The sequence below is a fragment of the Erythrolamprus reginae genome, chromosome 11, assembly GCF_031021105.1.
Source record: "Erythrolamprus reginae isolate rEryReg1 chromosome 11, rEryReg1.hap1, whole genome shotgun sequence".
NCBI classification, from domain to species: Eukaryota; Metazoa; Chordata; class Lepidosauria; order Squamata; family Dipsadidae; genus Erythrolamprus; species Erythrolamprus reginae.
This window is the reverse complement of record NC_091960.1, coordinates 17,657,257-17,670,712: the sequence shown is the minus strand read 5'-3', so window position 1 is coordinate 17,670,712 and position 13,456 is coordinate 17,657,257. Positions and strand designations below refer to the sequence as shown.

At 43.5% G+C, this 13,456-nt stretch overlaps 1 protein-coding gene across 1 annotated transcript in view; it reads left to right on the top strand.

Annotated features, from left to right (window-relative positions):
• LOC139173819 (discoidin, CUB and LCCL domain-containing protein 1-like) overlaps positions 1 to 9,813 on the top strand; it is a 44,607-nt gene extending 34,794 nt beyond the window's left edge. The window contains exons 11-15 of the mRNA XM_070763660.1: positions 1,360 to 1,452; positions 1,629 to 1,719; positions 2,452 to 2,489; positions 6,890 to 7,012; positions 8,121 to 9,813. Coding sequence (XP_070619761.1) covers positions 1,360 to 1,452; positions 1,629 to 1,719; positions 2,452 to 2,489; positions 6,890 to 7,012; positions 8,121 to 8,650 — 875 coding nt within the window. The 3' untranslated portion in view covers positions 8,651 to 9,813. The remainder of the gene's footprint in view (positions 1 to 1,359; positions 1,453 to 1,628; positions 1,720 to 2,451; positions 2,490 to 6,889; positions 7,013 to 8,120) is intronic.
• Positions 9,814 to 13,456: the final 3,643 nt, after the last annotated feature.

The following is a 13,456-nucleotide window of genomic DNA, read 5'->3' as shown; positions in this document are numbered from 1 at the left end:
TTCCCCTCTAGCCCTCCGCTTCCTCTGCTCCCCACAGCTGCCCAGTCCTGCTGCCAAAATCCCCCTTAGCCTGCAACTTCCTTTGCCCCATCTCGCTGCTAAAATCACCCCTCCAAAAGCTTCCTACACCACTCCAAATTGCCCCCAAAATTGCTCCTCCAAAAGCTTCCTATCTTGCCCCAAATTCCCCCAAAAATCACCATTCCAAAAGCTTCCTATCTTGTCCCAAATTTCCCCAAAAATTGCCATTCCAAAAGCTTCCTATTTTGCCCCAAATCACTTCCAAAGTCTTCCAAACTCCTTTCTCCTTGCTGTCTTTCTTCACTCCATTTGCCTTTGTTAGGACATTGATTTGGGTGGCATAGGAAGTAGCTGGAGGGGCGATTTTAGAAGCAATTTGGGGCAAGGTAGAAAGCTTTTGAAGGGGAGATTTTGGGGGGAATTTGGGGCAAGGTAGGAAGCTTTTGGAGTGGCAATTTTTGGGGGAATTTGGAGCAACATAGGAAGGTTTTGAAGGAGTGATTTGGGGAGAGATTTGGGGCAGCGTTAGCCTTCGTTAGGATCTCCATTCCTCACTTCTCCTCACTGTCCATCGTCTCCACTCGGTTAGCCTTCACTTGTCCACCTGTCGCTTTTTCTTTAAGCCTTAAAGTTTGGATTTTCCTAATGGGTTTGCACGCATTATTTGCTTTTACATTGATTCCTATGGGAAACAATTTTTCGCCTTACGAACTTTTCACATTATGAACCTCGTCCCAGAGCCAATTAAGTTCGTAAGACAAGGTATCGCTGTATTTGGATTCTTACATGTAGTTTTTAGCGTAGGATTTTAGTGTCAATTTTGTATTTTTATGCTGTAAACTGCCCTGAGTCCCTTGGAGAAGGGCAGCATAGAAATCCAAATAATAAAAATAAATAAAATAAACACTCCCAACGAAAGAAAACTTCCGAGGCTTGAATTTCCTCAAAGTTCCATCAAAGTTCCAGATGTCACATTGGCACGTCTGAGAAAAGCCGAATCTGAAAGCTTCCAGGTTTTCCCCACCCCAAAAAAAGTCCAAATCCCTGCCCCAGCAGCCACATGTCCATCACTTGGTCCAGTCAATGCACCATCCCAACTGGAGATGCGTCCCAGTCACACCCCTCCAAGGGCAGGGCAGAGTGTCCTTGGCTCTCTGAGAAAGGAATGTTATTTTGACTACCTATCTTCCCAGCTCCATGCAATCCCCCCTCCCAGTTTCCCACAGCGCCAAATGTGGCAAGCCTGAAGATCCAAGGTCCAAGATGGTTTCTAGGCCTGACAGCGCTACCTGTGATGTAGTACAATAAAAGACGTGCCTGAAATTATTGTCTTTGCAGGCCAGAACAACCCAAAAGTGTTCCTTGGTGTGACCAGCGCCCCAACCACTTTCACAACGACCCCAGGAGTAATGATCAATCCGGAGAAAACAGGTAAGACTTCTTGTTCATAATGCCAAGAAACATTTAGCCATTTAGACTCTGGTTGAGGGATAGCATGGAATAAAGCTGTACTCATTTGCGCAACCTTGCCTCCTGATTTCTTGCACCTGACCAACCCTAGAATATTGCTGGGGATGGGCTAGAAGCAGCCTTTTCTCTTTCTGCAGGTCCTACATTGCTGGCGATGCTCCTAGCTGGAGGTTCACTCTTGATTGCAGCAATTGTCCTGCTGATGGTCTTTCTCTGTTATAAGAAGAGGTGAGTTTCTTGCTCTTTCCTGGCCTCCCTTTATCCCTGGAACTTTTCTCAACACATCCCCAACCGAGATCCCACTGCTGCAGCAGGGGTGAAATCCAGCAGGTTCTGGAGAACCAGTAGCGGACATTTTGAGTAGTTCAGAGACCCAGTAGTGGAAATTTTGAGTAGTTCAGAGAACCGGCAAATACCCCTTCTGGCTAGCCCCCGAGTGGGGTGGTAGTGGGGATTTTTCAGTATCCTTCTCCTGCCACACTCACCAAGCCACACACACAAAACTGGTAGTAAAAAAAAATTGGATTTCCCCACTGTGCTGCAGTCATGCGGTCCACACATCACATGAGGCTCAAAACCAGCAAGTCCCATTCATTTATTTATATCCCACCTTTATTATTTTTACAAATAACTCCAGCCAGCATGGCTGGCTGGGGAATTCTGGGAGTTGAAGTCCACGTATCTTAAAAGTAGCCAAAGTCGAGAAACACGGGCAGAGAGTGTCAGAATGACTAATCCACGGTATGCTTTTCTATCCAACTGTTATTCATCCCTTATTTTATTATTTTATTTTATTTGTTGCTCCCTCCAAAACGGATTCTGAGCAGCTAAACAGTAGGAATAAATAAAACAACAATAAAAACAGTTAAAATCTAATAATAAAAACCAACAATAAAATAAACTGTAATGACATAAAAAACCATACATACTTGCAATCAAGTATTCTCTTCTCTTTGGCAGGAAGGCCCCAACCCAGAACGATGGCAGCTTTATAAAAGGTAAACTACAGAACAATGCAGAGCATTAAAATACAATAATAGGAGGTTTGTCCTGTTTGAGGTTACCAATAAAGGAGAACATTTGTAGCTCATGGTTGAAATTGGGGGGGGGGGCATTGGTGCTGAGCTTGCTTGTTGTCTTGTAGATGTTTCATTAAACTAACTAGGTAACATCATCAATGTTAGAAAGGGTACTGTTTACTATTGGTTTATTTTCTGATGGTTTGCTTGTCAGTGTTGGTGGGATTGGTCTAAGATGGGTGTCAAACTGGATTTATTCGAAGGTGGAATCAGGATTATATAGCTAGAGGTATAACAAGCAGGAAGAGGGAGATTGTGATCCCACTATATAGAGCGCTGGTGAGACCACATTTGGAATACTGTGTCCACTTCTGGAGACCTCACCTACAAAAAGATATTGATAAAATTGAATGGATCCAAAGACGGGCTACGAAAACGGTGGAAGGTCTTAAGCATAAAACCTATCAGGAAAGACTTAATAAACTCAATCTGTATAGTCTGGAGGGCAGAAGGAAAAGGGGGGACATGATCATAACATTTAAATATGTTAAAGGGTTAAATAAGGTTCAGGAGGGAAGTGTTTTTAATAGGAAAGTGAACACAAGAACAAGGGGGCACAATCCGAGGTAAGTTGGGGGAAAGATCAGAAGCAATATGAGACAATATTATTTTACTGAAAGAATAGTAGATGCTTGGAACAAACTTCCAGCAGACGTGGTTGGTAAATCCACAGCAACTGAATTTAAACATGCCTGGGATAAACATATATCCATCCTAAGATAAATACAGGAAATAGTATAAGGGCAGACTAGATGGACCATGAGATGTTTTTCTGCCGTCAATCTTCTAGGTTTCTAGGTTTCTATGGTCCTCCACGGGCCAGCCAAGGTGGGGGTGATGGGAAACAGCTGGGACGGCCTCCTACAGCTCTTCGCCCCATACCCCGTTTACTTTATTTTATTTATCTATCTATCTATCTATATTTTATTTTATTTTATTTATTTTATTTTATTTTATTTATTTTATTTATTTTATTTATTTTATTTATTTTATTTATTTTATTTATTTTATTTATTTTATTTATTTTATTTATTTTATTTATTTTATTTATTTTATTTATTTTATTTATTTTATTTATTTTATTTATTTTATTTATTTTATTTATTTTATTTATTTAGTTTGTCAAACATGTACGAGATAACAGGTATAAGTATAAACAAAGGCATGAGCACATGAAATGAGTACAAATAAATGGGGACAGTAGGGCAGGGACGGTAGGCACACTGATGCGCTTATGCACGCCCACTTTATGGACCTCTTAGGAATGGAGTGAAGTCCATGGTAGACAGTTTGAGATGGAAGCTATGGGAGTTTGAGGAAGTAACAACGGAGTCAGGCAGAGCATTCCAGGCATTGACCATTCTGTTGCTGAAGTTGTATTTTCCACAATCATGTTTACCTGTGTGTTATTGAGATTGAAGCTGAAGAAGTCATTGACAGGTAAGACATTGTAGCAGACAATTTTGTGTACTATGCTTAGATCAGACTCTGGGCGGCGTAGTTCAAGGTTGTCCAAGCCAAGAATTTAAAGCCTAGTGGAATAAGGGATTCTATTGTGAGCAGAGGACTCTTCTTATGAAATATTTCTGGACTCACTCAATTGCATTAATATCTAATATACAGTGTGGATTCCAGGCAGACGAGCTGTATTCAATTATTGGTCTGGCAAAGGTTTTGTATACCCTAGTTAGCAATGCAATGTTACTGGAGAAGAAGCTTCGCAAAATTAGGTTAATGCCTTTTTGGCAATGCTGTTTTAATTTTGGCCAGCAAAGTGCTACAGGAGGCTGTCCAGGCTGAAAACGGGACACAGTGGGGTCACCTGCCCCTGTACCCCATTTTGGCTACCAGAGGTACCATGGCCCAGTCCTTTGCTATTTCCAGACCAATCCTGTGAGGAAGATTTAAGCACCCTGAGGGCTAGACACCCCTGCTCTAAGAGATTCTTTGGTTGGGCTGTTTACTGATGGCTCTTTGGCAGCTTCTTGATTGGAGTATTGTTTACATGATTGTTGGTCTGAAGTTAACTTTGTTTAGGGTCAATGAGCAGATCCTACCTACAAAACCAAACTGAAGTAGACCTCCTGATTTGCTTATCAAATGCTTTTTTTCAAAGGCCTTTTGCCTTTTCTGATGGTCAAAATTGCCCTTTGGGTTTCAGAATTTTTATGAGTTTCAGGATTTATTGGACCAATGCTGATCATTGTGTGTTTTAAGCTGCTTTATTAATTTACAGGGAATAGGGCTTTGTTTTCTTCTTACATCCGCATACAACTTTGGGACAGACGGCATGCAAAAGTGCAGCACATTATGTCCTCAATAAAAGGACAACTTCCTTCTAGCCCCTGCCAACTTTCCCATTTATTTTTCTTTGGTTTTTTGCAGCCTCCTGATTTTATTTTGCTTTTTTTGCAACAGCTGTATTTGAGAGGAGATGCTTGCATCCTGCAAGTGGATGCTTGCATCCTGCAACTCAGAATATCTTTCTCTAAAATCTTTAATTTGCTCTACAGGGACTGATATTCAAAGCACTAAAAAGTGGAGTTGCAAATTAGGGGCACAAGGAAGGAGTTAGTAATAGTATTTGCTTTGCTGTGTCACTTCCATCCAGTTTGGATTAGGCCGTAATTCAAAGGTTTTCAACCTTTTTCTGGCTGCAGAGTTAAATTGTTTTTAAACCCAGGTTTTGCTCATCCTTTTAGCTTGTCTGGGCTGCATTGAGTGAAGAGGAACTTTGGAGTTATCTAAATAAATAAATAAACTGCCTTGGGCTGCATATAAAACAGTTAATGTATAATGTATAAAAACAACAAACTTCCTTTGTTTTTGAATATTTTTATTGTGTATAAATCTATAGATATATATTACTAGCTCTCTAGGGCAGCTTGTGGGTTAGACATGCCTGTTTTAACCTATTAGCTTTTTTAAAAAAAAAATCTCCCTAAACTCCAAACAAAGAAGCAAAGTTCTAGGGATAGAAAACTGGATGTGTTCTGGTAAAACTCTGCTCTAATTGCATTTCCTTGTTTTGAAGTCAGTTTCTGACTCTCCCTCTTTTTCTTTTCCTCACGCTGAAATTAATTCATCTGCATATTTGCAATTCATAGCACATGTAATCATAGCACCCGCTATGAGTTCTTGCAGGGTGCAGGTATTCTTGATATATGGCCATCTGTTTAGTGACCATTCAAAATTATGAATGAAGGGACTTGTAACTGAAAATTATGGCACACACACCATTGTTACATGATTAAAATTTGGGTGCCTATACTTATGAATGGGATCAGGGGGACACAACTCCCACCCACCCAGCTCTCCCAGCAGTGATGGACTGCTGCCCCCACGGGAGAGAAGTAAGTTTAGGCACTATTTATTGAATACTTACCGGTAATCGTTTTTTATTGTCCTTCCTTTTCTAGTACCTTAGTATGATCCTTAACTACTTTTAAAATAGGAAATAATTAAATAATATGTTTTTACCCATAAAGGCTTTAATCATTTTAATCATTATCTAAAACTGAACTTTTGTAGCAATTAAAGAAAATTGTGCTACTCGCCTAATCTATTATCTTACTGAACCTTGTGGGTTTAGTACAAAACCTTAAAATGTTCCTGTGCTCCTCAACAAATTATGCTGTCTACCATTTGTCCTTTTTGTGGCTATTCAAATAATGTGACTTAATCAACTGAAAAAGAGTCCAAGCACCTAATTGAAAACTATCTTGGTCGGTAAGCCACTCCCACCCAGCCACATGACCTTTAAGCCACCTCCCAGTCATGATTGTCAAGCCACTCCCACCTGGTCACAGAGCCAGCAAGCCACACCCATTTAATAAGCCATGCCCACAGTGTGGTAGTAAACTTTTTGGCAGCCCTTTACAGTCTCCCATGTATGGTTCTTTGGGGCCCATCACGCAGCCTTATTGGGTGTCAAGCCAAGTCAAAAAGCTTTAGCCACATGTTGCAAACAGTGGCAAGAGAAGCTGGGCACTCTAAAGGAGTCAAACTTACATCAGATTTAAGAGAACTGAATTTTCCTTCCTTTTGTTGATATTTCTGAAAATATTCAGGTTTTATCAGGCTGCCCACAACTTCCTCCCTCTGTGTAACATACACAACACTGCTTTGGATATATTTATAAACCACCAGATGAGATTAATGGTGGTCGAAGCCCAGTGCAAGTCTTATGGAAAAATGCCTCTGTCTACTTTTTCTTCAAATGTAAATTTTAAAAATAAATAAATCACTTCAATGGCAATATGCCCATTGGCTTCTAGCTTCTGCTGGTTTGTCTAGGTGACCCTGCAATTTCATTTTAGGTTACTTGATAGCAGAAGCCGGCCAGATATGTTCCAGGGGGAACTTGCAACTGTCTGCCTCTGAAATTGCCTCCTTTCCTGGGCCAGCAACACCGGTCAATCTTACAGGTGTTCAGTTACCAGGTAAGTTGCTTTCGCCTAGGGCCACCTAAGAGATCCTTCCTTCCTTTCGATTTCTAGGCCAGCCTTTTCCAGTGGACTCAGGGCAGCTTACAAATACAAAATTTGTGAAATCCAAACATAAAAACCTAAGTCTAAAACCCCAGACAGTTAAAACAAACCAAATTCATCCAATCGCAGTCATACTATCAGCCAGAGCAGAATATCAACGGCAAAGGTGTGTTTTTAAAATCTTTCGAAAGGCCACGATGATGGGAGCAGTGCGAATCTTTGGGGGGAGTTGCTTCCAAAGGACCGGAGCCACCACACAGAAGGCCCTTCCCCTAGACCCCACCAGGCAATATGGCTTGGCTGAAGGGACCTGGAGAAGGCTGATTCTGTGGGATCTGACCAGCTGCTGGAATCATGTATCCTCTTCTCCTGCCCTTAAAATTGGAAGGTGTAGAGCAGGGATTCTCAAACTTAACAACTTTTGTGAACTTCAACTTCCAGAATTCTCCAGCCAGCATAGCTGGCTGGAGAATTCTGGGAATTGAAAGTTCACAAGTCTAAAATTTGCCAAGTTTGAAGAGCTCTGGTGTAGAGCCACTGCGAAATCCCATACTGTACACGTTCAGGAGAATCTATGCCAGGGATGTCCAACTTGTGGACTTCAGCTCCCAGTGTTGGAAGGAGCATCCATCGGGTTCAGAGGGGGGTTCCTTCCAGTTCGCACTGGTGCACCTGACCTGGTAGCAAGCCACTGGTCACATGAGGATGACGTCACGGAACCAGTTCGATCGGTGCCAATCCGTGGGTGGCACCATCTCTTCTTTTGGGGGGGGGGGTCTGTACTTTTCTTCTTCTACACATGAACAGAAAGCAAAATCTCACGAGAGGACACATGGTTTTTTTTGCTTCCGCGCCTTCTTGCACGCATCCTCTCACAAGATTTTGCTTTCTGCCCATGCGCAGGAACAAAATCTCACTGGGTGCGCACCCATGCATGCCGACAACACAGAGCTGCACGCACAGCTCTATTTTCGCTAGTGGTACGCAGTGTGACCCGAACCAGCTAGCAACCCAATACTGTGACCTCCTTCCCTCATTTTCTCCTTCTCCTTCTTTGCAGAATATGCTGAGCCAGACCTGGTCCAAGGTAACCCTGGCTGCCAGACAACCCCATCCACCTTCAAGCCAACCATGGATGAAGGCTACACGCTCCCCCTGGTGGTGAATCCTTACGATGTCCCAGGCAAGCAGCATGAGTACACAGAGCCCTTGCCGCTGGAACCAGAGTACGCCACTCCATTCGTGGAGCAGCCTGCAGGCCCTTGCAGGACAAACTTTGGGGTCCAAATGCTCCCTTTCTCTGAAAGCCTGGGTGGTTGCCTAGCTCTGCCGGGGTCCCACCAGTCTTTGCTGCAATATGATTCCCCAACACAGTGTCCTGCAGAAAAGCTGGAAAACCAAGCGGGTGATACCGGCCGGCAGGAACGATCAATCCGGACTGATCTGTGCTGCCTGCCTCCTCCTCCTCCTCTTCCTCCGAGCGAATGGACTCCAAACCCTGGAGATAAAGCCTGCACATCCTCATTTCAGGGTCGCCATTCCCAAAAGAAAAATCCCCCTTATGGACACGTCTACCACAAGCCCTCGTGAGTCCTGCGGGAAGCAAACCTTCCTGCTGTGAAAAAGGACCCAAAGCTCCGTAGCTTCAAGTTCAAACTGACATGATCTATCGCAGTGATGGTGAACCCTTTTTCCCTTAGGTGCCGAAAGTGCATGCGCACACACTATCATGCCTGCGTGAGTGTCCAAACCCATAATTGAATGCCTGGGAAGGGTGAAACTTGCCTCCCCTGCCCCACCCGGAGGCCTTCGGTAGGCCAGAAACAGCCCATTTCCCAACTTCTGGTGGGCACGGTAGGGCTGTTTTTCACCCTCCCCAGGCTCCAGAGGCTTCCCTGGAGCCCGGGGAGGGAAAAACGTTCTTCCCCATCCCCCGGAGGCCCTCCAGAAGCTAAAACCTCTCTCCCAGAGCCTCCATGCAAGCTGAAAATCAGCTGGCCGGGGTGCACATGCGTGCTGGAACTGAGCTTGGGCAAAGACTCACATGTCGGCAGATATGGCTCCACGTGCCACCTGTGCCACCCATGTCATAGCTTCGCTATCACTGATCTATCATGTCAGCCCGGGTAAGCAGCCCAGGTTCGAATCCCAGAAGGGCATGGCTAGCTGACGAGAACTAAATACCTTGAAATAGATCTATACTAGTCTACCTTTATTTCTTTGATGGTAAATATGAAATTTAACACAAAAATAGTTTGTCACAAAGGCTTCTGGTTTGGGGTTGAAAGGCAAAAGTGGAAGCACTATGCACAGTAATAGGCTGCTGGTTACGCGGACTGGTGCGCAGCTTCAGTCATCCCTGACATAGCGTGTGACCCCTGCGAGATTTGGCTTCTGCACATGTGCAGCAAGTGAAATCTCACGTGAGGACGTTCATGCAAGTGAGATTTTGGCAATTTTCACCCATTTTTTGCTTCTGCGCCTGCACGGAAGGCAAATTATCAGTGAAAATTGCCGAAATCTCACTCACACATGCATCCTCACACAAGATTTCACTTGATGCGCACGTGCAGAAGTTGAATCTCGCACTGATGGGTGCGCATGTGCCCAATGGACATGCACGCACCTGCAACAGCCTAGGAGGGCGCACCGCTAGTGCTGAAGACGAGCAGCATTTCACTGACTCCCCTCCATCCCATATTTGGGTAGCCAAGTTGCTCTGACTAAAAAAAACCACATAATCTATCACAGTATCTTTCGTGTTGTAGACAAAGCAATTGATGCCCAGTGCCTTTTTAAAAGCAAGAATGCTCCCCTAGTTAAAAGGACCTCCTTTCTATGGGGCGGCGCTGTGGCTCTGCATTTAAGACATTGGGCTTGTTGGCTGGAAAGTCTCGGCAACCCCAGGTCCAAGACCTGAGCATCATGTGATGGAATGAGTCCCCATTCTTCCTCCCGCTCCTGCCGATCTAGCAGTTTGAAAAGTATGCAAATGCAAGTAGATAAATAGGTACCACTTCGGTGGGGAAGTAACAGCGCTTTGTGATATCATGCTGGCCACATGCCTTGGGAAACACGACTTGGGAAAGATCTTTGGACAGCGCTGGCACAATGACCTTGAAATGGAGATGAGCATCAGTTCCTCCCTACAGTTGGCAAGGACTAGCAGAGTAAAGCCTGCAGGGACTCCGTTATCTTTACCTTCTTCCTATGAAATCTGCATTCACCATCATGCTCCTAGAATGACCTCAGTATTTTACAAAGAACAAAATGTTGCCGTCCTTCCTTCATTGTGACACACAACTGCCGGTGAAGGAATTAAATCTTAACTTTATTAGGCCGATGATAAAATTGTATTTTCCAGTTGGACTGGTTTGGAGAACACAAATCAACCAGACAAAGGCACACCAGTTTCCCTCCCCATGTATCTTGCTGCTACCTCCAAGGATTTTCCATCTGAGTTCACTGTCCTTCTCTACCTAACAACAGGGTCAGCTGATACATCAACAAAGGACAATCCTTCATTTGAGCCAAATGATACGAGGGTCGCCCAGAAAGTAATGCACCACATTTTCTTGCTTCAACAATTATTTATTGAACACAATGAAACTTACACACAAGAAAGAATGATGTTTCTTCTACACTCCCTATTTTTCCACGTAATCTCCATCCCATTCTATGGCCTTCCTCCAGCGAGACACAAGGGCGTGTATGTCCTGTCAGTATCACTCCTTGTTCTGGTCATGAAGCCATTTCTGCACTCTGCAAATCACCTCTAATGGCCTCACCCTCTGTGCCCAGTGACTAACCATACTTCTGTCGACTGCAGATTCTCCATAAACTCTACACAAACATTTGTGAATGTTCCCAACAGTTTCTTTCTCCTCAGTGAGAAATTCAACGACGACACGCTGCTTCTAACATACATCACTTACGGATGATTTCGAAACATTGCTGCAGCTACACTGTCTGAAGAAACGCAACATTTATGTACCTACTCCGAAGAATTCAAATAATGTATATCTAAAGTTCCATATTCTTATCATTACTGTAGGCAGAGAAAAAACATGTGGTGCATTGCTTTCTGGGCCTTTCCCTGCCCAAGCCGAGGAACTTTCTAACTAAGTCTCGGGTTGTTAAACTTATGAGAATGACAAGTTTTCCTACAATCCTTGCTTGCCTGCCCTGTAGGCCAAAGACAACAGTGGAGAATGGGGGTGTAGAATTGCATTGTAATTTATTTTGGCTGCATTTCAAATATAATTATTGTTAAGAAAACATGTACAACATGTTACAAGATTCCCAGATGAAGGAAAAGAGCAAAACTTCATTCAGCAGGGCTCATTAAATTTACTTACTTTCTATTCTTATCCCTTTGAAAAATATTTTGTAAACCAAATTTTAAAAATTTACTGCTTTTTTCTTTCCCATCCTCCCTTGCCATCCATTACACTAACAAATCTGCTTGGAGTTTTTAATTTTTTAAAATTTCGCTCCTATTCAGAAATGAAAAATCAAAACAATTTCAAAACTATTCTCGGTGAAGGGCTGGTTTGTAAATCTTTTATAACCATGTGCAAAACAAGATACATATGACGAAACAGCTTAGCAGTGAAATGCCCTCCCTATAAACACTTCAATGTCTTTGTGCCTGCCACACTACAGTACTATGTTTTTGTAACATAGTTATGATTTTGCACCTGCCACTTAAGAACATAGGAAGAGCCAAGCTGAATCGGGCCAAAGCCCATTGAGTCCAGCATTCTGTGTCCCACAGTGTCCCACCAATTGTCCATGGGGATCTTGAGCAGAAAGAGAAGGCAAAACCCTCCCTTTCCCCTGACCCCCCAACAAATGGTACTCAAGGGAATCCTGCCTGCCTCAACCAAAATAGAGGCGGCACCTGGACATCTGTTTCAATAACCACTTACTATGTTTGTGTAAGACATCAGGGATGTCAAGCTCAAGGCCTGGGGGCTGGATCCGGTCTGCAAAGTGCTTAGATCTGGCCCGTGGGGCTGCCCTGGAAACAGCGACGGATCGGCCCACAGTGCTTCTGACCAGCAAAAACAAATTGGGAGGGCTGCATGCAGCCCTCTGGAGCTCTGTTTCTGCTGGCAGAGGTTGTAGGAGGCCGTCACAACTGAAAATGAAGCTTGGGAGCCCATTTTCACTGGCAAAGCCCTCAGGCCTCCACAGGCACTCCTGAAATGAGTGGTCAAGCTGGCCACGCCCACCTAGCCTCCAACGTCAAACACAATAAAATCAGGGTTGATACCCTTGTTTTAGACTAAAAGTTCACAATTTTGTTAAATGTCACATCCCCATCTTTCATTGTTGGTGGAGAACTGATAATGGAAAATTTGAGTTGTTTCAAAGAACTGGTAGCAGAAATGTTGAGTAGTTCAGAGAACCGGTAAATACCGCCTCTGACTGGCTTCGATCCCATCTATTCTCTGCCTCCCAAGTCCCAGTTGATGGGAGGAAATGGGGATTTTCCAGGAACTTTCCCCTGCCACGCCCACCAAGCCACGCCACACCCAAGCCACATCCACAGAAATAGTGGTAAAAAAAATTTGAAACCCACCACTGTGTGGCATATATTTAAATATAGCTGCCCACTCCCATAGAGACTCATTGGTTTACAAATACTAAACAATAAATGTGGTTAAAATATAAATCACTGTGGGCAACCCAATTAAAACAATCATTAACGGGGACAAATCAACGCCTCCACAACCACATCAACTCTCTGGCCAGAGACTGGAACCATGTCTTTGTGGTTTTCAGAACCCCAGAAGAACGGGTGCTGCCATATTTGCCAGCCTTCCAAGTAGAAAGTACAGAAAATAAAACAGGATTAGTTAATTCAATTATATTATGAGGCTGCATTAACAGAATCATGCAAGTCTGAAAACACAAATCCTCCAGCATGTCATTTTATCACCTGAAAAAGGCACCTCTCTCTCTCTCTCTCTCTCTCTCTCTCTCTCTCTCTCATCTTTCTCTCAGCTCTTTCTCCCTCTCTCTTTCTCTCTCACCACTTTCTCGTCTTTCTTTCTCTCTCATCTTTCTCCTTTCTAGTTCTCTCATTTTTCTTCTCTTTCTCTCTCTCATCTCCTTCACTCATCTCTATCATGTCTTTTTTTCTCCCTGTCTTTCATCTGTCTCTTTCTCCCCCTCTCTCTATTTCTCCCTCTTTCTCTCATTTCTTTCTCATCTTTTTCTTTCTTCCACTTACTCTCATCTTTCTCCCTCCCTCTCTCCTCTCATCTCTCTCTCTCTCCTCTCTTTTTCTTTCTCCCTTTCTCATTTCTCTCTTTATTTCTCCTTACCTCTCTTATCTCTCATCACTTTTTCTTTCTCCCCCTATCTCTCTTATTTCTCTCCCATCTG